At 39.2% G+C, this 27,655-nt stretch overlaps 1 protein-coding gene across 2 annotated transcripts in view; it reads left to right on the plus strand.

The window, feature by feature from the left end:
* The window catches only part of sema6ba (sema domain, transmembrane domain (TM), and cytoplasmic domain, (semaphorin) 6Ba), a 222,073-nt gene that overhangs the window by 153,558 nt on the left and 40,860 nt on the right, over positions 1 to 27,655 (plus strand). For both annotated transcript variants that reach the window (XM_017707447.2, XM_037531151.1), the window contains exons 7-11: positions 1,875 to 1,965; positions 3,653 to 3,772; positions 6,359 to 6,447; positions 7,451 to 7,668; positions 25,388 to 25,519. In XM_017707447.2, the coding sequence (XP_017562936.1) occupies positions 1,875 to 1,965; positions 3,653 to 3,772; positions 6,359 to 6,447; positions 7,451 to 7,668; positions 25,388 to 25,519 (650 nt within the window). The remainder of the gene's footprint in view (positions 1 to 1,874; positions 1,966 to 3,652; positions 3,773 to 6,358; positions 6,448 to 7,450; positions 7,669 to 25,387; positions 25,520 to 27,655) is intronic.

The raw sequence follows: 27,655 nt of genomic DNA on the forward strand, positions 1-27,655 counted from the left end.
TAAAATTCTTAGGCCTTTTTCCTTTTCTTTTGGTAAAGTGCCATTTTTATCAGGTTTCAGTGGCCTAAATGTTGTTGCATGCCCAGGAATGTAATAATTGTGACTGGTCTAACTACATATTGCAATTGCAATACACCTTGCAATATGTTAAATGCATTGGTGATTAAATAATGTAACATGGTTAATGTTTGGTGTGCATTAACAACATAATGCACTTTTAATGAATTAGATGAATATTTTGATTAATTGAAACACCAACAGAACTGGAAAACTAAATGTTCAGGATACTCACAGCACATAGTAAAACACTATGATTGGTGAAACACTGTGAATGGTTAATGCTCATTTGCATGTTGCAGCTTTTTAACAATATTGCAAAGGCCAATCTCTAGATAATGATTAATAAATAATATATACAGTGCAGCCCTATTACACACAACTGTTGCTGTTTGCTGTGGAACACTGGGGTTTTAGCAGCTTTATTCCCTCACCGACTGATTTTCAGCTTATTTGTGTGAGAGAGTGTGTGAGTGTCTGTGAGAGAGCAAGTCAATTTTATATCATATTTCTAATAGTGTTTCACACTGCTTGATCTGTAGGCTTATGTGAAACTCTGAACCAACACTAAAGCTTATTGATTTAATCTCTTGTATTAGATAAAAAGACAATATGCAGTTGTCTCTTTTGTCTGTATATTGACAGAGAGGGAAATAACAGGAGATGTAGTAGTTTGACTGTATTTCAGTCTAGTGCTGGGCGTCATGTCATAGAGCAATACTGACTTTTAGTTATAATGGTACTGTTTGATAAAAACATAGTTAACTGTAATGTACGTCCTTTGCTGGGGCTTCATACTGTTTTAAAATAACAGTTTTCCTTCCTTTCAGTAACTACATCAATGCTAACTCATCACGGCATGAAAAATATCTCCTCAGTAGGCCATGACATCAGCTAGTTGGATGTCATCATGCAGAAAGAATAAAAATAGTCACCTGCAAGATTAGTCTGAGCACATACAGTGCTGTGAAAAGTATTTCATTTTTTCTTTGTTTTTATACTTGTGAAGCTTAATTGCTTGACAAGCAATTGCTTGAAAAAGAAAGTTATTGAAATGTATCAGTCTGGAAAGAGTTACAAAGAGATATCTAAGGCTGTGGGACGTGGAACAGTGGGATGCCTTCCCGAAAGTGTCCAGTCTACCAAAAGCATTGCTCCAAGAGTAACCTAAAGGGTCAACTCACATTTGCCAAAACACGTTAATGGCCCCAGACTGGACTGATCAAAAGTTGAACCTTTGGAAAACAGGGGTTATGTCTGGCATAAATCTAACAGAACATTCCGCAATAAGAACACCACACCACCAGTCAACTCGTCAGTTTCGCTGTAGCTGTTGTTCCTAAATAATCAGTTATTTTAGGCAATTACTTTTTCTCATGATTACATTTTTCTTCAACAATGGAATGATCATTGCAAAACTGTGTCATTTTTCCTCATGCTATACCTTTCTTAATTTTATGAGGATGTAATATTATTTATTAACTATGCAATAATAGCAGAAATCAGGGGGAAAATACATTTTCACAGCACTCTAAAATCATCCAAAGCCATGATATATTTGGAAAATATATGATAATGAACTGGAACAATGTCACCCAGTATTATCCCATTCAGTGTATCAGTAGTTGGACTTCAGTGTGAGCTGAATGATGTCAGACACAGATTTATTTTTAGAACTTTTTTCCAGCTCCATCTCAATTCCTAGTTGGCCACAGCTTGGGGCTACAATGGCTGGTTGGGGAAATGGGATTTGATGCATGTGCAGTTTGTTGCCACCAGTCAGTAAGTGCTATATATGTGTCTGTGTGTGTGTTCAGAGAGACACTCTGGAAATGGTCGGAGAGCCCATCAGCGGGATGGCCAGATGTCCGTATGACCCCAAACATGCCAACGTAGCTCTGTTTGCAGGTAAATGCACAACCTCCAGCCTGTCCTGCAACATTTACAAATTAATGCTTGATAAAGCATTTTTGTGGTAATGTGAAAACCTCATAACTAAACTTTGTTTACCTCATTTACATTATATGCTGAATATAATGAACGGGCTTTTAGAAACACTCCAGAATTACTTGGAATAAAATTAAAGGGAATGTTAATGGAGAATTCCATTGATTTTTTTCATGTCTGCATAATTAAATGATCAAGATATAAGCAAAGTCATTGAGAGTGGTTTGATGTGAAATGCTCCATTCTAGTGAGTCAGAATTACTAGCAAAATTACTGTTCACAATGGTGGTCATAGTAACCAAACATGACCTAATATGCCTAATTCCTTAGATGTTGTTTTAGGATAGTTTTGAGAAAAACTATACATCTGGATTTTGGCCAGATGTATTTTTTGTTATATTTTCAGATTTATCATAATTTTGCCATTATCATAATTATACCCTCATATGACATGTGTAGGATCACTGGTGGTTTGAGAATGAACAAAATGTCTGTATTTCAGTGGAATTTTTATATTTTTATAATTTTATAATATTTTAGTGGTGGAATTCGCCTTTAACACAAATCGACCAGCCACTTCAGTAAGCACATCTCCTTGTATCTACACTCTTTGTCCATTTTATCAGCTCCACTTGCCATATTGATGCACTTTGTAGCTCTACAATTACAGACTGTGGTCCATCTGTTTATCTTCATACTTTGTTATTAGCTCTCTTTTATCCTATTAGAGTCAGGAGCCTCACAGGACCAAAGAGCAGGTACTATTTTGGTGGTGGATCATTCTCAGCACTGCAATGACACTGATGTTTTTAGACACTGTGTCCACTCACTGTCCACTCTATCAGACACTCCTAAATTGTTGGTCCACCTTGTAGATGCAAATTCAGAGACAGTAGCTCATCTGTTGCTGCACAGTTTGTGTCACAGGATGCTGTTGGCTGGGTATTTTTGGTTGATGGACTATTCTCAGTTCAGCAGTGACACTGAAGTGTGTAAAAACTCCAGCAGCACTGATGTGTCTGATCCACTCAGAACAGCACATTAACACACTAACACACCACCTCAGCAGGTGTGCTGAGAATGATCCATCTGCACTGTGGTGGTCTTAGTAGTTCCTGAGTGTTAAAGAACAGGGTAAAAGGGGGCTAACAAAGTATGAAGAGAAACAGATGGACAACAGTCTGTAATTGTAGAACTACAAAGTGCATCTATATGGCAAGTGGAGCTGATAAAATGGACAAAGAGTGTAGAAACAAGGCGATGTGCTTCATGAAGCAGCCAGTTGATATACATTATACTTAAAAACATTTTTCTCTTGCCCTGCAAAGTCACAATTTCAGAGATCCAGTGCTTTCTTTAAAGAGTGATGATTAGAAAATGTACAAAGCCAGTTTAAAAATTGCATTTCTTTTTTTATAAGAGGAAATGAAATTTTCATTACAGATTTTTTATCACAATCACACCTCTTAGGCTAAGCATTGTGACTACACATTTGTTGGCGCTTTCTGTTTTGTAAAGCCAGGTTTTGAAGGGTATGTCACATTTCTGGAGCACTTATTGGTATCACTTTTTATTGATACATACACTGTGTCAGAGTATCGATCCTTTCCTTTGGTAACTGACCTCTCTTCTTTGACCTTTGTCCCAGAGGGCAGCCTGTTCACGGGCACAGTGACAGATTTCCTGGCCATCGACGCTGTAATCTACCGCAGCCTGGGAGATGGCCCAGCCCTCCGCACCATCAAACATGACTCCAAATGGTTCAGAGGTGAGTCATTCTCACTGGGGATTTTTGTGTGCCACAACTGTACTGTGCTGTATCTGTATCTGTGTGTCAGATGGCCTGGACATGGATTAGCAATGTTATTGGTCATATAAGGGGAAAGCAAAAGTGAATCCCACAGAGGCACCTCGCTTTTATTATAACACAAGGGTTACATTTTATTGTTTTTCCTCTCCAAGGAAGGAGTTCAGAGTCATTTGTCATTAATAATTTTTGTTATTTTATATATCATATTAACCTTACAATGTAAAGTAAATGGGAATTTACAGCCAAAACACTACAGTAATCGGGTGTGAATGCAGTACTGCAAATTGCTGTGCATTCTGGGTAAAAAGGTCAAGTTTCTTCTCAAAGGAGTTATATAGTGTGTCCCAATTCAGGGGCTGCGTCCTTCAAAGGCTGCATAGACCCATGAAGGTTGAACTGAAGTGAGACGGTCTAGTCTATGGCGTATTTCCTGTTCCCACCCTTACCATTCTTGTCAAGTTATTTTAAAGTTCTTTAAAGACGGAGCCAGAAACTCATTTTTTCTTACATTTTTTTTTTCATTTATTAGAGCTGGAGATGCTTCTCTCTGTCTGCTCCTTTCTCCCTAAAACAAAACGAAACTTTAGTATAAGTTTTGCCTCCGATCACCACGGCATTTTTAGCATTTGCATCATTAGCTATTCGACTCAGTTTAAACCAGATACTTAAATACTTAGATTTAAATTGTACTCCTCAGCCTCCGCTCACTCCTCTGCTGACATCGGCATGTTCTCAAATCTTTGCCGGCATGCAGTGAACCACAGGATATGTTGGCAGGTGAAGAAACCTTCCAATTGGATTGGTCGTTGCCATGGAAAAGAAAGACACATTTCTCAGCTGCATATGAAGTCGACTTCGAAATGGGACAATCTAGTCGCGCCGCTGTGACACAGCCTTCAAATGCAGCCTTAGAAGGATGCAGCTATCATGTTGGATTTTACAGTGATTATCTGTAAAATCCAACATTATATCTAATGATCACACTGGGAAGGTGAGCAGAACTATGCTCATTCTTTTGACTATTATAGTGATGAGTCAGACCTTTTGTTAGTGTTTGTTAAAGGGGAATTCTATTAAGTATTCAAAATTTCTGAATAATTCAGTGGTTGAGACGTAAACAAACTCATTCAGAATGGTTTGGTGTGAAATGGTATATTGTAAAGACAAACTGACTAACATTTCTTTACAGTGGTGGTGAAGGAACCAGGGGTTGCAATGCCTAACACGAGTACAGCCATTTTATTTGCTATCCAAAACAACCAGTGAACCTGCAAGTGATAAATAAATATATTTCTTAAAAATAAGTTTTCATCACAGACAGACCATCACTTTGAACAAATTGATTAGGTTTCTCTAAAAAGAGCATTTCATTCCAAACCACTCTGAATGAGTTTGTTTACATCTTAACTTAATGAAGCCAAAATTTTGAGGAGTTGAGCTCCCCTTTAATTTCCCCCCTTTAAGTGTTTACAGCTCATTTCACAGTTTTACATTTTTCCAACCCCAGAGAACCATTTCAGCAAATTTGACATGTTTTGTGATTCTAACTTTGAAGGTTTTGTGTTTTAATTAATTTGTTCATCCTGTAATATTATAATTAATAAATGTGTTGTTATCTTTCTAGTCTTAATGACTGGTAGAGGTGCATGTAACTGCTGTTATGTGATCTTGAGTTCATGGTGTGGTATTAAATAGTACTACACTTGTTGGGCCTGTAGGAAAAATGAACATAAAAACAGACAGCAATGATTTGCAAATCCTTTTTGACCTGTATTCAATTAAAAACAAGATCATTTTTGTTTCAACTAATTAACTAATGACAACTAATGAATATATAAATATAAATTGATGCCGGCAAATCATTGCTGTCTGTTTGTAGGAACATGTTTCCTATGTGGTTGATAAGAAATGACATGGAATCGTTGCCAATTCCAATGTACAAATGAAATTAAGCTCTTTCACAGAGTGAAAAGAGAGTAATAAAAAACAAAAAACAAAAAAACAAACATGAAGGTGTTCTACAATTGAAATAAAAGCAGGCATAGATTTTTTTTTCTCTCTACAGCAGGGCTTTGGAAGATGATGATCACCTACACTTATACATCCAACTGACTTCGTAGTGACAAGGATCTATTTGGAGTCTTTGAAGCTTTTCTGAATTGAGAAAACAGCCACAGACACTGTATTAGATCATATGTTCCACTGGGTTAGAGAGAGAGACCACAGAGTGCTGCCTGAATGTTCCCTCTGTGACTGCTGATCTGCTATGCTATGCACATACGCTGTAGTGGTTTTATCTGTGGCTCTTCTCTCTCTCTCTCTCTCTCTCTCTATCTCTCTCTCTCTCTCTCTCTCTCTCTCTGTTGTGGTTACTGATGCTGTTGCTACAAATGAAGTAGTTCTGGCTCAATTATATCAAATCTAGATGATAGTCTTTATTTATTTGGACTTGATAGCCACCCTAGATTAAAACGCCCATGTGTCTGTGTGTGTGTGTGTGTGTGTGTGTGTGTGTGTGTGTGTGTGTGTGTGTGTGTGTATCAGAGCCCTACTTTGTGAGTGCTGTGGAATGGGGACCTCATATCTACTTCTTCTTCAGAGAGATGGCTATGGAGTTCAACTATCTGGAAAAGGTAACTGCTCATCCCCGAACATTATTAAAGTAATTTAAACATGATTAAAAGTAACAAAAAGTGAGAACATCCTACCGAAAATGCTGTACATTCATGTACTTAGCAGTTCTGTGCTTATAAACTATCATTTCACTTGGAATATTTTATCACACTACCATTTTTGTTAGTGTATGTAGAATAATAACTTCTTATGAACTAGACACAACCGTACTTAAATATTGTTTTGTGGATCAAGAAGTAATTAACTCTCATTTCAAGGTGTTGCCGCAGGGCAACAAACACATTTTTCTCACTTTACAATAATGAGATGTATAAATGGGTTAATAATGAAGGGAGGGGTTTAAATAAACCAGTTAAAAGGTTGTAGTTGGTCACACCATTTCCTGGTAAGCATCTTCTGTCACAGTGTAGCTTGCGCAACATTGTGTGACAGTGGAAAGGATATGGCCAGTAGCAAGTGAAGGGCCATTTATGTAGCCATTTGAGAGAAAACTATAGTTATTGTTTTTTTCATGTACATTTTTAATTAAAATAGTTTTTTTGGTAAGGAAATGAACTTATTTGGTATTAACAACATGTCTTACAACATTAGTGGCAAGAAGTCGACTCCAATCAATACTGTCATGAAGCAGTGAGCAAGCAGGATGTTTTACCAGTGTCACTGTTTTTGCCTAAAATTTTTTTTTTTTTTTAGTATTTAAAGATCAATTTAATACCAAATATTTAGATAAATGAAATTTAGTTTTTCATATAAAGAACATTTAAATACATTGTTTTATTTATTTATTTGGTCATTTTTATACAAGAAACTTGAATCAGACATTTTAAAATTACTTTTAAAATATGTTTTTTTTTTTTAATTATTTGACGTCTATTATACAGGACTACCTTGTTAGAATTGTTTAGACAGTTATCAGCAAGAAGGTTTTACTGAAAACACTGATTCCAAACTTTTGAATGTTTGTGACCGATCCTTTCACTGCATTGTGTATGTGTGTTTCAGGTGATGGTGTCCCGTGTGGCGCGTGTTTGTAAGGGGGACTTGGGAGGTTCTCAGCGTGTGCTGGAGAAGCAGTGGACATCATTCCTGAAGGCCAGACTGAACTGCTCCATTCCAGGAGATTCCCACTTTTACTTCAACCTGCTGCAGTCTACCAGCCCCATAATACGTATGCATGGCAGAGACATCATACTTGGGGTCTTCTCGACACCCCCTAACAGGTACACAAGATGTTTGTAACTGTTTTTTGATACATTTGTAATGTAGTTTTGTTTCCAGATTATTTTAGGCTTCCTGTGCCATTCAGATTAATTTGAGATATAGATAGCCTATCTATCTAAATTAACACATTAATAACACGTGAATGCGGTAAGTTGTTATTGCTACAATTGTTTTAATGTTGTGAAGAATGTTTTAGTGTGCCCTTCAAACCATCCCTAGCAGTGCAGGCTGAAGTCCAGCCGATAGAATCTGTGATTGTAGCGCTCTTGTTCAAAGTGCTCTTGTTTAAATGGTTTTTCTAGCGGTACTAGCACATTTGGCAGACTACACTGGATAATCATGCAACATGCAGCTACTGATGCTCTCACTGGTCATCAGTGATAAAAAATGGGAAACTGTGATTGCATGATTACATGATTTTCAAGTTTAGGGTTGTGTGAATTCAGTAAAAATGTTAATGAATTACAGAAGGTAATAAATACATTCTGATGCATCTAATTCTGTCCATTCATGTACAGTAATATGAAAAGTTAGAACACATCCTCTACAGGGAACAAGAATGAAAAGAAAAACATGAAATTTGACCAGGAGTGCCCAAACAATTGAATACACCTGTAGCTAAAAATGTATTGGTTTTTTAATGCAAAAATAATATATTTTATTGTGGTGACATTTGAAAAAATAAAACAAATGCAATTAGTTATGATTAGCAATGCAAAATAGTGTGATAAATTGCAATTCATTATTTAAATCATTTTTAAGGAAGGACTGTTTTGTTCCATTTATATTTTACGATAAACGGAACAAAACAAGTTTAGGTGTTATTATATATAAAGTTTAATAGCCACTGATATACGTGATATGCTGTGTGTTGGCATTTTTTATGGACTAGGTTTCATTTCTCAGCCAGAAAATACAACCAATTTTTATTCTTCATGAAAAAAAAAATTCTAATTTTTTGCACTATTTACTTCTTAGTTCTAATTGCAATCAGTTATTTTGTATAAATAAATAATAATTGATGTTAATAATTTTCAGTTAAGTCCATTATCATACTTTTTAAAATGATTTTAGCTTTGTTTAGGGTTAGGGTTAGGGTTAGGGTTACGGTTTTTGCATTGTTATTATTGTTGTTAAATAATAAACAATATCAAAATCTTCATTTTAGTGTACCACAACAACAATAATGACCACAGTAACACACACAGAGAAGCACACAAACACACAAGCATGACACTGAAGCACACCCACAGAATACAGATAAGCAGCAAGATGCAACATTACCCTGGAACAAATTATACAGAGATGTTTTGAGAAGGGCATTTATGGCAAATGCCAGCGATAATAACATTCATAACAGAGGGAGAACGAGCGAGAGAGGGACATAGGAAGGACATAGGCACATAAACTCAGCGATAACCCTCATCTGTGGCATCTGGTCCTGAGCTGGACGAGAGGGCAGTAGATCAGACACTCTGAGGCATGTGGAATGGACACAAAGAGTCTTCCAAATATACACAGCCCTTCATCGTGAAAGTGCAGCTTTTATACTGACGTCCGACGTCTCCTTGGCAACTGGCAGCCCTTAGTGCGAGGTTTCTACCTTACAAAGGCCCAAAATGGCTGCCGCCTGAAAGTGCCACGAGTGATCGGCACTTTTGCGCCGCGAATCAAATGTCTCCTTGGAAACTGAGAACAGTGTTCTATTCTGGCACAGTCGCACCTGAAAACCCCCCTCAGAGGAATAAACGTATTAAAATGAGCATGAAATGGAGCCAGATCATGTGCGTTCGGCTCGACTGGCATGAAACGGCAGCAGTAAAGGTATAATGTACTTTCCGTAAGTGTGACGTATCTCTCAATTGCGCTAAAGCCCATGAACGTTGAACATAAAGCCCTGTTGGAAGAGGTCTCTCCATACACCTGCTAAGTGGAAGGATAGAGAAAAGCATGGCGCTTTGCTATTACAGAGACATGAAGAGTGGGTAATAAGCTGTAGTCGAGGGGTTATAAAAACAGATGAGTCATTCTGGCAGTTTAATTCAGAAGTGGAGATTCACTAAAGTATGTAATAAATGTCAAATCACAGGCTTTCTTCTTCTGCCATTTCCTCTTCCTCTTCTATACAACTTGGCGACAAAGGTTTCCATTCAACTTTGCACTGTAAAGAATTTCTGTAATTTCTACAATTAGGTATGGTGTTTAAGCAAATATGATACTTTAAATGTTCTTTACAGTTCTATACCACATGCTAAGTTGAATAAGTTGAAAACATTTACATTACAGGTCGATAGTACTGTATTATACTGTATACTCTTAAAAAAAAGTTTTTCAAGGTTTCCTCAGTCCAGAAAATGGTGTTATGTAGAACCATGAACACTTAAAGAACCATTGGCATAATTAAATGGTTCTTTGCATCGTGAAATGGTTCTTCAGATGGATGAACAATGTGCAATAGATGATTCTATATAGAACATTTTTGCAAATCACAAATTACATATAATAATGTGTTATGAATATGTTCATAAGTTTGACAAAAGTGTTACCAGTGTCTTTTGTGCTGTAGCATTAACATTACCCATCACTGTAACTAAGGGGCCCAAAGACTGAAAAACCTCAGCCCATTATCCTTCCTCCACCAAACTTTACTGTAGGTGCTCTGCCTTCCTGTAGGTGGTGTTCTCCTGGCATCTGCCAAATTGCGATTTGTTCATCTGTCTGTCAAATAGTGAAGCATGACTCATCACTCCAGAGAACATGTTTCCAGTGCTCCAGAGTCCAGTGTTGCTGTGCTTTACACCACTCCAGCTGACGCTTGGCATTGTGCACAGAGATCTTAGGCTTGGGTGCAGCTGCTCTGCCATGGAAACCCATTTCGTGAAGCTTCCCACACACAGTTCTTGTGTTTTCGTTGCTTCCAGAGGAAGTTTGGATCTCTGTAGTGAGTGATGCAACAGAAGTCATTTTTACATGCTACACACTTAAGTACTCAGCTGCCCTGCTTTGTGAGTTTGCATGGTCTACTAATTTAAGAACCAAAAGCGATCACAGCACACTGTTACAAAGCAAAGTCTGGATGTGAGAACATATTATTGGGCATTGGTTGACTCGAAATTCTAACGCAGCCCAGTTACTAACTTTGTAAAGTTAAATCAGTAAAGTTTTTTACAGTGGTGCTTTTTTTGCTTGTAGTAATCTCCACAAATGAGCAGATAAAGCTCCACTATGTAAGCTTTGAGGATTCAGATACCTCTCTGGTGGAAATTTGTAATTGGACACAATGTGTGGAAGATTTTTTTGTATTGTTGGTCATACTTTGGAAGTTTGTGAGCACATTGAAATTCAGTCAAAACTTGATGAAGCATGTATTCTAAGGATGTAAGTGAATGATGCTATTGTGATCATTATCATCTACATCAGAATAATGTTGAACGGTTGTAGCTACAGGCTATGAACTACAAAAGCACATTAGCTTGTGCGCATTGATCTCAGTTGAAAATGCAGTTTTGGCAGGAAACATGGAAGTAATCCTGGAGTAATATTTTATACTAAACTACATTTTATGCCAAAACTTTATAACAAAACTATCATAATACAATGTCTCAGGTACCAAGCAACACATTTATAAGCATTTTGTGTAATAACCTAATGGGACGTAGCTTTCAGAGTCATTAAATGCTTTGCAAGTCTGGTTCCTAGTACTATGATGATGAACGGTAAATTTCTCTGGGAAGGCACATTTCACACCAGACCACTCTGAATGATCTAAATCACTGAATAATTAAGGTATTTTTTGCTAAATTGGTGGAGTTCCCCTTTGAGATCAACAGACAAAAAGTTAGTCACATGCATCATTTATTTTCTAATGCTTTATTTGCTGACAGCATCACTGTGGTCAGGTGAATATTAACCCAGTCTCTTGAGATTGATCAATCTTGAGATTGAGGTTGCTGTCCATTGTCCGTTCTTCCATGAACTGGGTTCGCATTTCACTTTAAAGCTTTTTTTTTAGTTGAGTTAACTCAACTTAAGGGCATTATTGAACTCCCATTCCCTCAAGTTCAGTCAGAAATGCTGTGAAGTGTGTTATCTTCACCCTTGTGTTATGTTTGGGCATTAGACAATAAAACCGAATCAAAAGCAAACAGCACAGCTATTTGATATTTCATAGGCAAAAGACTTTTAACCATAAACGTTGTTTAGATTACAAATAATTAAAATAATAAAATGATACATTACCTCTTTTAGAATAAAATGTATAATTGCCCTAGTAAAGTAGATGTCATGGATTGAGTACGTTCTGTATTAAAAACTTAACAGAACACAAGAATTAAAATTTAATGCTGATGCAGCTGTTTCTCAGTGTATGTAAGAAATGCAATTATTCTTGTTTACACTCTCCACACTTTATTAGAAACACCTACCTTGTACATAAAACTCACCACTTTATGAGCTCCACCTACCTTATAGGTCCACTGTGTAGGCATACAGTTATGGACTGTTCACCAGTTGTTATGCACTGTTTGCAATCTGCCCTCTACCCCATCCATTACTTGTCAGTTTCTGACCACGACTATTGTTGAACGGATATTATTTGTGTGGTGAATCATTCTCAGCACAGCAGTGACACTGACCTGGTGTGCGTGGTGATGGTATGAGTATGTGTCAGACACAGTGGTGTTGTTGGAGTTTTGTCAATGTCACTGCTGGGTTGAGAGTGGACCGTCCACCACCCACAAATATCTAGCCAAGAGTGGTTATGTGGTCAGAAACTGTCAAGAATGGCTAACACAAACTGTGCATCAACAGATGGACTGCAGTCTCTGTACATCTACAGTCTCTGTATACCAGCAAGGTGGAACTACAAGGTAAGAGTTTCTAATACACTGTCACTGGGGCAGTACACCATAGAACCCTCGAGGGTACATCTCAGCATCTTTAGTCAGGGAACATAATTGTACTATAATCTATCAAAATTATATTTTCTAAGTTGTATTGACTCCACACCCCGTCTCGTATCCAGGCTTTTATTTTTAAAACATTAGGTCTTGAAAAGATACAAATATGTACTTTTCACCTGGGAAAACTTATGTAAGGTACACATTTGGGCCTTAAAGCCACATTGTTCGTACCTCTTTTTGTTTGAATCATTTTTTTCTGCACTGAATGAAATATAGCAGTGGTATCTCTGGGCAGTTTGCCTACAAAAAAAAACATCCATTAAATCCAAATTAAATATCACTTTGCCAATCAAGCCTGGCAGCAGAAATACAGGAATATGACAACGTTTTGAGCTGAGCCCATATGAGCTGTGGAATATTTTCCATTGGTCTCACATTAGAAGTAATATTCTGTTTTATACACTCTCCCTGGGAACGTGGTGGCAGAACATAGTGGAAAATGACTGAAATGATTGAAATGTTGAACCCTTTACACTGCAGGTATATTATAAATCTCAGTAACTACTATGAATTATTCATTAGCTGCCATGAAGCTAACATATGCTTATGTGACTAGGCCCACATACAGGCCCTTGCCGTTTTAGAGGTTTAAGGAGATACTTGAAAGATCAGGTTTGGAAGTGTGGTACTCTCCTGTGTGCTTTATTCAGAGGCAATTTGGTCTGCCTGAATTCTTTCGCTGAGTGAGTGGAGGACTGTGAACAGGAGACAGCCGTGTTTTGCCGTGACTCCTCAGAGTAGTGCAGCCTTCTGCCTCTGCACAGTAGAAGATACTTTGATGAGAAAGATGTTTGATGACCCAGTGTTGGCAAGGTGTTGCCATGGCGATGGCACAGAGTTGGCAAGACGACGAGTCGGTGTTGGCACGGTGGTGTCACTGTGTTGGCATGGCAATGCCATGGCGTTGGCAGAGCAATAGAATGATGTTGCCACGGCGATGTCATGGTGTTGGCCATGCTGGCCTATGCCCACTGTGTTGGACACTGACACAGGCACAATGCCAGGAGGTCATTTGTGTAGCGGACAGCAGGTGACCAGGACAGAAGGCCAGATAAAGACAAAAGAGAAAACAGACTGACTGATTAAGATTGCAGTCCATAGTTTTAGATGGTTTGTAGCTAAAGATGGAGACATTTAAGACAGGAGAGATTGAGAAAGAGATAATGAGAGAGAGAGAAGACACGGGGACATAAAGTGACAGAGATAGCAGAGGAGAGAGAAAAAGGGAGGAGAAAAAAATTAAGAGAAAGAGAGGAGGGAAACTGAGAGATACAGAAAGAGAGAGAGAGAGAGAAAGAGAAAGAAAGGAGAGACATTGAGAGTTACTGAGAAGGAAGAAACAGGGAGATAAAAAAGAAATTGAAAGAGAGACAGAGAGAAAAACCAAGAAAGATACTGAGATACTGAGAAGACACAAAAAAGAGAAGACAGAGGGAGATAAAGTGAGAGAGAGGAGAGGAACTGAGAGAGAGAGAGAGAGAGAGAGAGAGAGAGAGAGAGAGAGAGAGAGAGAGAGGAGAAAAAATAAGAGAAAGGGAGAGGAGGGAAATGGAGAGATACTGAAAGAGTAGAAACTGAGGGAGATAAAGTGTGACAGAGAGAGAGAGAGAGAGAGAGAGAGAGAGAGAGAGAGAGAGAGAGAGAGAGAGAGAGAGAGAAAATGGTGAGGCTGTAGCTCATGGAATCTTGACAGTTCATTGGCCGGATTGGAGATGAAGCTGATGAGTTCCAGCGGCTTATTGGCTGTGTGAGTTGTGTAAACGACTCCCACTTGTTCGCCATGTCTCTCCTCTTATAACTCATTTATAATATCCTGCAGGAGCAGCAGCAGCTAACACATACACCCTGAGCACAACCTGCTTTTTGTCATTCTTGGATGGCCTACATTTTGTTCACAGTGCAATGGAGTCAATAAAACAAGTCTGAGGACATCGCTGTACATAGCAGACCTTCAGTATTTCTTATTCTATTGCCTTATTAAGTTGTTTTCACATTTTACTTCCCTAACTGGTGTATTGAATGTGTCCTGAAATACATCATACACTACAAGCAGTATATGTGCTATTTGAAGGTAGAAGAAAAAACAACTTGAAATAGTTGGCTGTAAAAAAAAAATCACTGTCAAATTACAGTAAATTACTTGCTATCAGTTACATTACTTTCACAGTAATTTCTAGTGCAATATAAAAAGTAAATAACAGTAAAATAACAAATGTATACTGGGACTTAACGCTCACCTGGACTACACAATTGCTGTATTAGTATTAATACAGCTTAGTTGCCAGGATTTTACTGTAAAAAACAATATCAATGAACATAGAACACAGAATTTCTCCATCAAGCATGCATTTTAACTAGATACATTTTTACATGTATATACATAATATGGTAGGTCACTTCTAGCCTTTTTAACTTCAAAATGGTTTAAGCTACACATGTGATCCACATATCAGGACATTCAGCAGACCCAGCCATTACTAGCTAGTTCAACATCAGTGAGTAATTTGGAAAATCACCCAAAATCCTGATATTATTACTCTGTTTCTTTTGGCCTTCATATTCCAACAAAGGTTTAAAACAGCGACATGATTCATACATCAGATCATTCATCAGCCCTCATAATCCAGAGTGACTTCATTCACCTATGACCATTCAGCAGCCAGAAATCCAGCTCCAAAATCACCCACAACCCCACACGCAAACAAAGGGATAAAAACAGTGACATGAGTTACACACCAGAACACTCAGAGGAACCTGCCATCACTAGCCAGTGAGAAAAACTAGCTCTAACATCACAAAACCCAGAAATACAGCACAAAACACAGCCAGATCAGTGCTATTAGCTCTCTGCTTTAGCCTTCATATGGCAACAGACAAGTTAAAAGTAATTTGCTGTGTTACACAGGATACACACACAGGACAAATCTTAAGATAAGCTACTTTCACATTAACATGATGAATGCAGTATTTTACAAAAATAGAATTAAATATTGTGAAATCTTGTCTATAGTTAACAGTGTAGCATGTAGCTTGGATAACAAGTATGCTAGGTAGCACAACAGCTAATTTAGCTGAAGTTGTTTGCTAATCCAGCTGATGTTTTAGTAAGTTATAAATCATGTTTCTTTAAACACTTTAGTTGGGTTAAGCCAGGGTTACACTACACAACCCCAGTTTTAGCCCTGATTCTCAGTCTGTGCTAGTTGGCTTTAGTCTGCAGATTTCTGGGTCAGTCGGAGTCGGCAGTTGGAAAAAGTCGAGTAGTGTGTGAGGGGCGCATCAACATGTTTGATTTTTTTGACCCGACTCTGAGCGTAACCGGGTCAACAACTCAATCTGAACGGACTCCTGTCCAGCTGATGAAAAATAAGCGCAAAAGAAGAAAGTACAGCTAATAAACAAAGACAAATGGTGAAAGGTCACTCACGTCTGGAGCGAAGCTTTTTAAGGAGCTGAGTTTAAGGTACGAGCACAATCGAGTTTATGTACATTTAAAACTCTAAAAAAGACCCCACTGATCACATTTTAAATCCACGATCCTCACTTATCTGCTGCTACAAACTGCAGAGAAAACAGCAGCAGCTCCACATTTGCCCAAAACATTTGCAAAAAACAGTCAGATAGTGTGAGATGCCCAGTGTTTATAATCTGTTTAGACTTTAAAAGTTGTGTACTGTACAATAGCTAGCTAGCATTCTTGCTATACAAACAACCAACAAACCAACCATTTCATGTTGTTTTGCTTCCTTTAAACATTGCATTTACTGCATGTTCCGTCCTTCAGACTGAAGGTTTTTCTGAAATGAAAGGCTCATTATCTGAAGCTGTGTGGAACCTGGCAGATTTTAATGGGGGGTTGTTTTTCTACAACGCAGTGCCTGCAGCTAATAACAAGGCCAAAACTAAAATTCCTTATGAACACCTCTTGTGTATACACAACCAATACAGCATAGTTTTGGAGATGGTTTGAAACATATCCAAACATGGCCGTGTGATCTTGGCTGAGTAAATAACAGAATCTTGAAGCTTCGGCAGGATTGGAGTATCCACCTAATTGCAGTGCATGACTTTGCCCTTTGCTGATATTCTCAGAGATGTTCAGTGGGGCCTAGTCACTTCTGTCAAAAAAGGATTTCTCAAACAGCTGAAAAACCCTGATTTGTCTCTGTTTTAACTCTTAGACGTCTGCAGTTTTACTGTTTGCTATTAATAGTGTTTGACTCAGATACTGTTGACATACCTCCAGTTAACGTGATGTTGAGCGCAATGACAGCGGTGCTCATGGAGCCACTGGTTGGCTTTAGTAAGAACACAAAAAAAAAACCAAAGTGATGTAAGGTTTTATAGCATGCCGACTTATCGATGCCATGAGGGGAAAGAGGCTGAGGAGCTGAGCTTGTGAAGGAAAAATGTTTAACAGGAAAAACATTCAGGCCAAAGTTTGCTCTCATCATTTTGTCACAGGTAGACAGAAGCAAGAAATCTTTAGTTTTGCATTGATGATTTTCAGCTGTTGAGAACTGTTCACAGTTTGGCATTCTTGATATAAACAGATTGCAAAAGTCAACTCTAAATGAATGCCATTCAATCTAACCCTAAACCTAAACGCTAATCTCGTTCCTTTAGCTAGGAAATCAATGCAGTTAACATCAGAACATTAGCTCATGTTAGCTTAAGCTAATGTCAGCAAACACAGATACATTGCACTCATTTCATGGTGCAGACAGAATACTGCTGATGCTTCCACAGACAAAATAATTGCATGACTTTAATGATTTGTATGCTTTTATCTCCGATAAGTACACTGATGGAGTATTTACGAGGTAATTATAGGTGTTATCACAGGCAATAACACATAATCAACACCGAAAGATAACCTATCGATTTAGTATGGATCAACATCTCCAATCGAGCTGACCTTTTCTTTATATCTTGCTTTGGAAGCTGCTGACTGCTCATGCACATTATGCTGACGGAATATCAACAATATGACATTTTATGAACACTATCTATACTATTTTAATTAAATAAATAATGAACTGTGTCATTAGGTATGTAATTAGTACAATTAATACTAACCATTTTGCGATTACTTCAATTTCTAAACGTTAAATATTATGTTTTTTTAAATAAGTACGGTTATGCGCTATAAGTATGGATAAAATGATGCTGATGACTGATTAAATAAAGAAAATCCCTTTAGGACTCTATGTACTTGTGTGTGTCACTGGTAGAGTGGCCAATGAAATCTTTGGCACTGCTCATCTCCATAAGGGCAACAGGCAGCAGTCTTCAGAACTGTTCCAAATAAGAGCATCTCTACTCCTCCATCCAGTTCCGTTATCCCACACTGCCTTGTTCCTGTACTCTACACCCTGCCCTGCCATTACATTTTTCTACACTCTTTAAAGAGTTTTTGATTGACTGTCCTCAGGGACAGTCCCTTAAAATCCATCAGTTATTATTTGGCCTGTGCTGTGTTTCAATTCTGTCCCTTCTCCTGTCCACTTTTGGCTCACTGATTTGGCCCAAATAAGAGGAAAAGCAGCATGAAGAGGCGGCTAAGCAAAACAGAGCACAATGAGGGGATTCCGTAATGTCATGCGGACTTTGACATTTATTGGTTCAATCCGTGCAGCCACTGAATGGAATCTAATAGGGAGCAGTGAACCAGTCACTGTGACTGATTCGAGACACGACCATTGGTCTGCCTGTGGGCAGTGCCGTTTGGCAGATGACTTTCTTGGCCATAGTTCTGGCCCAATGGTGGCATCCCAGCAGGCCCAGTGTCAGGTGACAGGCGCCAAGAAGCCACTATCTCCCCAGCCCCCAAGCTCCAGCTGGGGTTTGACTCGGTACAGGCCCTAATTACAGCCTCGTCCCAATCATCCATCACCTCAGAGCACAGCTTCTGACTGTGGAGAGACTTAAAAGAATAGTTTGGATGAAAAATCTAATTTAAGCTGCTGTCCCACTGGACTGTTGCCTCGCTATTTTCTTTGCTGGGGTGATAGGCATGTGGAGGTCCTAATGCAATGTGGTTTTGGAGGGAATGTGCAGGTCAGTTAATGTCTAGCTAACAAGTTTTTTTTTTCAGAGTGAGAAGCAACATTGTGTTGAATGAGAAGCATGTTGTCCATTTCGCAGGTTTAGATTCTGCTTGGAACAAAGAAAAATTAATGACAACCAGAAGTGAATTGTGTTTTTGCATCCTTGCTTCCTTTTCCATTCAAGTAAAAGGGCTTTTTTGCCAGGTTAATTTACTCATGTATGGTGTGACCATAGCTTTGCAGTTTTACCTCAGCTAAGACATGTTTGTTGTCCATTTTCCTTCTTTAGTTTTGTACTGGAACTACAAGCTAAAGTAGCATTGAAAATTATACCCCAGCAATTAGCATTGTGCAACTGCATGTCTACATCATCACATATTTGCCTCAACCGCTTGGAGTAATGTAAAAACCCTGCTTATGTGCTTTCTGACTAGGGTATGAGAGTGGTGTGAAATAGGAGCGGAGCAGAGAGTGGAGCACCATGATTTTGCCCAGAGAGCAGAGCAGCTTTTTAGAAAGTTGGGGCATTGGTGCTCTCTTTCATTCCAAAGTTGCTCCAATATTACTCCACCCCATGAGCCACATGGCCCTTTTTTCCACACTGACTACCTCTAAGTGATGTGGCAGCAAGACTGCTACAGCCATTCATACGCAGTATTTGTGCTGCTGTTCAGTAAATCTATACGGGTAATTTCTCAACAATTGCAACAAAGTTTCTTTTTAGAAAATAGACACACTTGTCTTTCCTGCACAGATGATAAAGAAGGTTGTGTTAAAAGCATGTGCATTTGTTTACCCTCACCAGTTTTCTGGCCTTTGATTGGACCAACGTTTCAAACCTCTACCGACCTGTATAGGGCAGAATGTTTAACTAATTTCCCCTTTAATAACGGCGATGCGTTATAAAAATTATAAAATGAAGAGCGCAGTGTCTTGTCCATACACCATACACAAGACATAAATTATCAAAAGAATGAATCCTATGGGGCGGACATGGAGTGGGTTTTCTCTGGTGTGTGAGCGAGGAACATGTGAGGAGCAGAAAAATAGAAAACCTGGAGCAGAGCTGGAGTGGAAGGTTTACAGAACACTTTAAGTTAGGAGTGGAAATGTCTGCTGCTCCACTCCACTCACTTTCTTTGTTTCTGACACTTAATGACATGCTGGTACCCTAGAAATGGACAAAAATATACTGTATAGCTAAAAGCAGGAGTAGCCTGAATGTTATGGTCAAGACCATTAGAGGAGAGTCCAAGTCAAGACTAAGACCTGGCCACGAGTCCGAGTGAAGACCAAGACTTTATAGTAGTTTTGCTTATGTGCTTTCTGACACTGCATGACATACTGTTATCAACAATATGGACACAATTCCAGGTTCAGGGCGGCTGCTACTACTGCCTTTAGCTATGCAATGTATTTTTATCCAGATTAGATAGATTACTTTATAAATTGACATGATTTGAGGCAAGTTTGAGAGAATTTATGCATGCAGTTTTCACAATAGATGAAGTATAAGCTTCTATTGCTTGTTAACTACATTAGCCTTGTAGCAAATGTGCAGAAAAAGACCAGCTTCAGACTTCCACCCTCCCTTTTCCTCACTTTTCTCTCTTTTTTCTGTCTGGTCTGACATGTTCTCCTGTCTGTTGCATTCTTTATGTCTGTATTCTCATTCCTTTGTGTGTCTCTCTCTCTGGGACTGATATGTGTCTGGTGTTGGCAGAAGAGTGACTGGGCTTGCTGGTGGCAGGTAGAAAATCAGAGCTTTTGTTGACAGCATGATAGAAAGTGATGTTACAGTGACTACAGCATGCTCCAAGCCTAATATGAAAACATTTCACTCACAGTTGTCCTTACTGCCCTACAACCCTTTGTAGTATTACAAAGGGTTGTATTAGTTTTATTGTTGTGCTATATATTCCATTTTTGACCCATTTGAGCACTAGAGTTAGAGTTATTGCTGTCATTTTGCTGTACTCTTTAACTGTAACTACATAATTAATTACATACTTATGTAATAACTTGGTTAGTGGCCTGCCTTAAAATTGATTTCATTTACCTTCTAGTAGTGAGTTACAGAATGAGCATCTATGTCTTAATTTCTGCTTAAGGCAGCCTCCTATTGTTTTTACATTGTGGAGATTTTAAGGGTTAACTCTATACCCTCCAGTTCAGGCTCAGTGAGATAGAATGATAAACAGTACATGTATATTAACTGCCTGATTTGGATTCAGCTCAGTCTATGAGCTTTAAGGTGGTCTGGAGTGAAATGGGAGAGGAGTTGCAAATTAGGTCGAGAATTCCCTGGGGCAGTCTCTGGCCCTGCTGGGGCTGTGTGTTGGCGTGTAGTTGACAGAGCTCTGTCGGGGGTGGTCTGGTCTGGTCTGGTCCACATGGCGAACACCTGGACCTTAAATCAAGCCTCTAGGCTCTATCACACACAGCTCTCCAAAGTATTATCACCCAAAATCTGTCCTTAAAATCATAGTCATTTGAATAATTCAGAAAACGTCTCAGAGTAAACTAACTAGCCTGGTACTTTTTATTACTTGATTTGTTTATTAATACTAATCATTTTAACCAGTATTTTCAATGGTTTGTTACTGTCAGTTTTGTATATTTTGTAAACCAGCCATTAGGGGTGTACTTTGTGTACTTCCGGTCCCAAGCCCAGATAAATGCGTCAGGAAGAGCATCCGGCGTAAAACTTGTGCCAAAACTATCAGCGGATCACAAATATGATTGCCATACCGGATCAGTTGAGGCCCGGGTTAACAACGACCGCCTCCGGTGCTGTTGACCAGCAGGGTGACGGTGGAAATTGGACTACTGTAGGTAGAAGACCATCAAAGAGGAGAGGAGGAAGGCAGGTTAGAAGGCAGCGAGAGAGAAGGAAAGGCAGGACTTTGGAGGTTAGAGTAGGGACTCTGAACATAGGGACAATGACTGGTAAAGGCAGAGAGCTTGCAGACATGATGGAGAGAAGGAAGGTAGATATTCTGTGTGTCCAGGAGACCAGATGGAAAGGAAGCAAGGCCAGGAACATTGGAGGTGGATTCAAACTGTTCTATCATGGTGTAGAGAGGAAGAGAAATGGAGTAGGGATAATCCTAAAGGAACATCTTGTGAAAAGTGTTCTGGATGTAAAGAGAGTGTCAGACAGGATCATGAGCCTGAAGTTGGAGGTTGATGGTGTAATTTTGAATGTGGTCAGTTCATTTGCACCACAGGTTGGTTGTCAGTTAGAGGAGAAAGAGGAATTTCGGAGTAAGATGGATGAAGTGGTAGATGGTGTCCCTAGAGAGGAGAGATTAGTGATTGGTGCAGACTTCAATGGACATGTTGGTGAAGGGAACAGAGGGGATGAAGAGGTGCTGGGTATGTATGGTGTGAAAGACAGAAATGCGGAAGGTGAGATGGTTGTAGATTTAGCAATGGAAGAGAATAGAGAATGCCAATAGAGAATGGAAATGGCTGTGGTGAACACATTTTTTTCACATATTTTCAGAAGAGGGAAGAACACAGGGTGACATACAAGAGTGGAGGGAGGTGCACACAGGTGGATTATATCCTTAGCAGGAGATGCCACCTAAAGGAGATTGGAGATTGTAAAGTGGTACCAGGGGAAAGTGTAGCAAGGCAGCATAGGGTGGTTGTCTGTAGAATGACATTAGAAACCAAGAAGAGGAAGAGAGTGAAGACAGAGCCAAAGATTAGATGGTGGAAGCTGAAGGAGGAGGATGGTTGCAGGCAGTTCAGGGAAAAATTGCAACAGGCCCTTGGGGGCAGTGAGGAGCTACCTGAGGACTGGGAAACTACAGCTAAGGTGATGAGAGAAACTGGCAAAAATGGGTTGGGTGTTTCGTCTGGTCAGAGGAAAGAAGACAAGGAAAGTTGGTGGTGGAATGAGGAAGTCCAGGAGAGTATTCAGAAGAAGAAGGCAGCTAAGAAAAAGTGGGATAACCAGAGAGATGAAGGAAGTAGGCAGGAGTACCGTGACGCTAGTCGCATAGCGAAAAGAATGGTGGCAAAGGCAAAGGCTCAGGCCTATGATGACTGTATGAGAGGCTGGACAGTAACGAAGGAGTAAAGGACTTGTATCATTTGGCTAAACACAGATAGAGCTGGAAAGGATGTACAGCAGGTTAGGCTGATAAAGGATAGAGAGTGAAATGTACTAGTGAGTGAACAGAGAGTGTTGAGTAGATGGAAGGAGTACTTTGAAGAACTAATGAATGAGGAAAACGAGAGAGAGAGGAGGACAACGGGGGGAGAGATAGTGGATCAGGAAGTGTAGAGAATTAGTAAGGTGGAAGTGATGGCAGCTTTAAAAATGGATGAAGAATGGAAAGGCAGTTGGTCCACAGATGACATACCTGTGGAGGTATGGAGATGTTTAGGAGAGAAGGCAGTGGAAATTTTTAACCAGGTTGTTTAACAAAATCCTGGAGAGTGAGAGGATGCCTGATGAGTGGAGAAGCAGTGTACTGGTCCCCATTTTTAAGAACAAGGGTGATGTGCAGAGCTGCAGTAACTACAGAGGTATAAATTTGATGAGCCACACCATGAAGGTATGGGAAAGAGTTGTTGAAGCAAGGCTAAGGCAAGAGGTTCAGATCAGTGAGCAGCAGTTTGGTTTCATGCCCAGAAAGAGTAGCACAGATGAATTTTTTGCATTGAGAGTGTTGGTAGAGAAGTACAGAGAAGGTCAGAAGGAGCTACATTGTGTCTTTGTGGATCTAGAGAAGGCATATGATAGGGTGCCAAGAGAGGAACTGTGGTACAGGAACTGTATGAGGAAGTCAGGTGTAGCTGAAAAGTATGTTAGGGTGGTGCAGGACATGTATGAGGATAGTAAGACAGCAGTGAGGTGTGCAGTTGGAGTGACAAATGGTTTCAAGGTGAAGGTAGGGTTACATCAGGGATCAGCTTTGAGCCCCTTCTTGTTTGCAATGGTGATGGAAAGGTTGACAGATAAGGTCAGGCAGGAGGCTTCATGGACCATGATGTTTGCAGATGACATTGTAATCTGTGGTGAGAGTAGAGAGCAGGTGGAAGAGAATCTGGAGAGGTGGAGGTTTGCACTGGAGAGGAGAGGAATGAAGGTCAGTAGAGACAAGACTGAATACATGTGTGTGAATGAGAGGGAGGCAGGTGGAAAGGTGCAAGGAGTAGAGGTCATAAAGGTGGATAACTTCAAATATCTTGGGTCAACCATCCAGAGCAATGGACAATGTAGAAAAGAGGTGAAGAAGAGGGTGCAGGCAGGATGGAGTGGGTGGAGACGAGTGTCAGGGCTGATGTGTGACAGAAGGATAGCAGCAAGAGTGAAAGGGAAGGTTTACAAGACGAGGTAAACCTCAGAGAAGGTTTATGGATGTAGTGAAGGTGGACATGGAGATGGTTGGTGTAAAACTAGAGGAGGCAGTGGATAGGGCAAGATGGAGGCTGATGATCCGCTCTGGCGATCCCTAAAGGGAGCACCCGAAAGAAGAAGACTGTCAGTTTTGTATATCAGTATATCAAAAGTCAGAGATCAGTTATTTGATTTACAGTAATAAATAGCCATAAATGTGAGTTTTCCAGCATCAGGAATAAAAGCAACTGAAAAATTACACAGAAGCCTCAAATATGGAATATAATATAAATGTTTCTGTATTAAATGTGTCCACACATTGCTTTTATTACAGCTTCTGTTTTTGCTTTTAGTTTTTCAGAAATCTGCAGGGAGATTTTTCCACACCTCCAACGTTCAGACATTGGTTGTATTTTCTCTTCTCACAATTCAAGTAATCCCAAATATATTGAGGTCTGGACTCTGGGGTGGTCAGTCCTTTGTTTTGAAAACACCAGCACTTCTTTGCCTGATTTGCAAGTGCCTATTTTCTTTTCTTAGTAATCGTTTCTTGACAGCTACACATCCGTTCAGACTGATAGCGCTGAATAGTCATCTCACAGTGGAAGCATGGACAGAAACATCTTTTGATCTTTTAAATTTTTTTTATAATTTTTTGAGCTCCTCCTGTTTTTTCACTTACTTTCCTTTGATTTTCCCTTTCTTATGCAATTATTATATTATGTAATATCAGAAATATCTGCTGGAAAAACAATTACTTTTCATTCAAAGTTTGGTAGATAACAGTACATCATGCAATTTCAGAAAATAACATTAAGTTAAAGCCACGAGTTTTACTATTTAAGTGTGCAGTCTGCTCAGTGCTAATAAACTTCTGTTATTTAGCTACATTAGCCATGCAGCTCCAGTGTAAAACTAAAGAAGCTATGGAAAGACACCAAATATGGCTGTTCAACTACATTTGCGCTGAGAGAAAAGTTGTGTAAATTTGATTTAACTGTCAGTAAATTTAATCTATATGTATACAGAACACTTACTGGCTTTATGTCGAATACATTGTGAATAATACTTGATAATACTTGATATTATACTGCTGCCAATTGTTTCCCAGCCCAAAGTTTCACTCACCTAACATAACACAACCTAACATTTGCAATACAACACAGTATAATGAGTTTTGCCCGAGGCCTAATCGTTGACTCATCTGTCAGACAGTGAAAAAAACTCAGCAAAATCCTGCTGGGATTTTTTTTTTTCCTGCAGCTGTTGTGACAGCGCGTTACGGCAGTGTGTGTAAGGTGTCGATCAGATGGCTTGACCACAGCTGTTGTTGTTGTTTGCTGTTTCGCAGCATCCCCGGCTCGGCAGTGTGTGCCTTCGACATGCAGCAGCTGGCACGTGTGTTCGAGGGCAGGTTCAAGGAACAGAAGTCTCCGGAATCCATCTGGACCCCTGTGCCTGACGAACTGGTACCTAAGCCCAGGTAAACCAGCACAGACATTTTAATACACTTTGTTTTTAGAAAACAGTGTATTTACAGCAGTTATTATAAAGGTAGTAGTAAGAACAGGCCTGGTGTCAGGAGTTCATTTAGCCACCAACCAGTCATCATACCACACTAAACAAATTTTTATTACATGCTTCTATGTGATGGCAGGCAGCATAAAAAATTTTGTACACACTGCTGCTTGATATAAAAGGCTGTCGACTAACACAGGAAGGTTTGTACCAGCTGTATTTTAGGGATGTGCTGTATGCTTGTGGGAAGATAAATCATCAGATTTCCTGCTGTAAATGTGTCTCTCCTGAGTCTTTCTGGAATGTAGAGCTTTACATCTATACCCCATATTTGATTTGCCTTTTTTTTATTTTGGTCACTTAGACATGTAGTTATTAGCTGGCGCACAACCCCCACCACTGACTAGGGGTTGCACAGACTAGTCCATTACTTGACACTTTTAACTTTATGCTGACTAATCACTGGTCATGTGATTATGACACTGACAAAGAAGACAACAGGTGAGGAGCCTGGTGATTTCAGGATCCATATCTCCTGTTCCTTAAAGGCAATGCAGTCCAGGGCTTGTTGGCAAGTGCATGTCACCCTCTACTGACCTGTGAAGCTTGGCTTTATTTCTCCACCAAACTATAATGCTTTAAAGATCAGATATTTAATGTAGTTATTTCTGGTTTCTAAAGACTACAATAAAAAGTTATGTGTGGTTGGAGAGGGGGCATAACACCCTATAATGCTAGAAAGTTTGAAGTCAGTTATATTACTCAAAATTTCTCTGGATCTCTGGACCTCTGCTCTAGTTAAGGCATTCTAAATTTCTCTGGCTCTCTGGACATCTGCCACAGGCAAGCATCTTGGCAAGGCATTTCGTGAAAGCTAGCAATACCATCTTGTTAGATAATGCAGGTCCTGTTTTACTGGCCTGTGGGGTTTGGCTTCGTCGTGCATTTTTAAAGCCATAATTTTTAAACTATCTAGTTGCAAAACATTCCCTTCTCCTGTGGTTTTATTAATGATGTCGTCAGTGATTAGTCTACATCAACCTGACTTTCAGCACAACTGCTGACTTTAAAGAATCTGAAATTGTGCGACCCCTACCCCCCTAACCCCTGCCCAGTCAACATACTTTTTCTTTTCCCATGTTAAATACTCATATAATCAATGACTAGCATGCTTGGAATAGGGCACTTAAAGTCAGCATGAACATGAGCAGATGTCATTCTCAAAAGCAAAGACAAAAACCATCCACCTTATAAAATGAATATCCCCACCCTTTGGATCAATGTGATATTTCTTAAGATCTCTATCAGTATTTTCTTTCAATCTACATGTGAGATTTACAGGCTGTGGGACTTCATGTGAAACAAACAAAAGTTATGATCGAGGCAGAGCATGCACACCTACAGAAGAGTGTTGAGCATTGAATGAAGTATTGATTGCAATATACTGAATGTACTTATATATTATATTTTATTGTATTGCACTGTGTATTTTAGTGTATTGCATTGTATTGTATTGCACTGTATTGCATTGTATTGCACAGAGTTCTGTGTTCAACTCTGTTCCTTTTTTCTGGGTATCTACAGTGACTTTAGTTTCTAGCAGTACCTGAGCGCAGGACTAGCTTTCTCTCTAACCTATTGGTAACTAGCAAAGATGCTTTCTCTAGATAGACAAAGCACTTCTTGTAAGTCTCTCTGGATAAGAGCATCTGCTAAATGCTGTAAATGTAAATATAAATGAAAAGAGGTGCTTATGCAGAGTCGAGTGCTTTGACTATTTGTTGGTTATGCTGTGGAGTGTTTGGTACAGCGCATGCACCCACCAACAGGGTTGCCAGGTTAATTTTTTTTTGTCCAAGTTTGAGTTTTTTTGGCCAAGAGCTAGTTTGAGAATGATGTCATGCAGGAATATAAGTATAAGCTTCTTATTAATGGCTTTTAAGCAAAGTTTGGGCTAGGGATTTTTTGCTGTATCTGGCAACTTTTGTTATTTTGGAATATGGAACACAAAAAAAATCTTTAAAAATAAAAAATCTTTATAAAGGGAAACAGATAACGATACCAGCATTAACCAGTAAAATATATTTAAAGTGAATAAAAC

This window comes from Pygocentrus nattereri, chromosome 19 (assembly GCF_015220715.1).
Source record: "Pygocentrus nattereri isolate fPygNat1 chromosome 19, fPygNat1.pri, whole genome shotgun sequence".
NCBI classification, from domain to species: domain Eukaryota; kingdom Metazoa; phylum Chordata; class Actinopteri; order Characiformes; family Serrasalmidae; genus Pygocentrus; species Pygocentrus nattereri.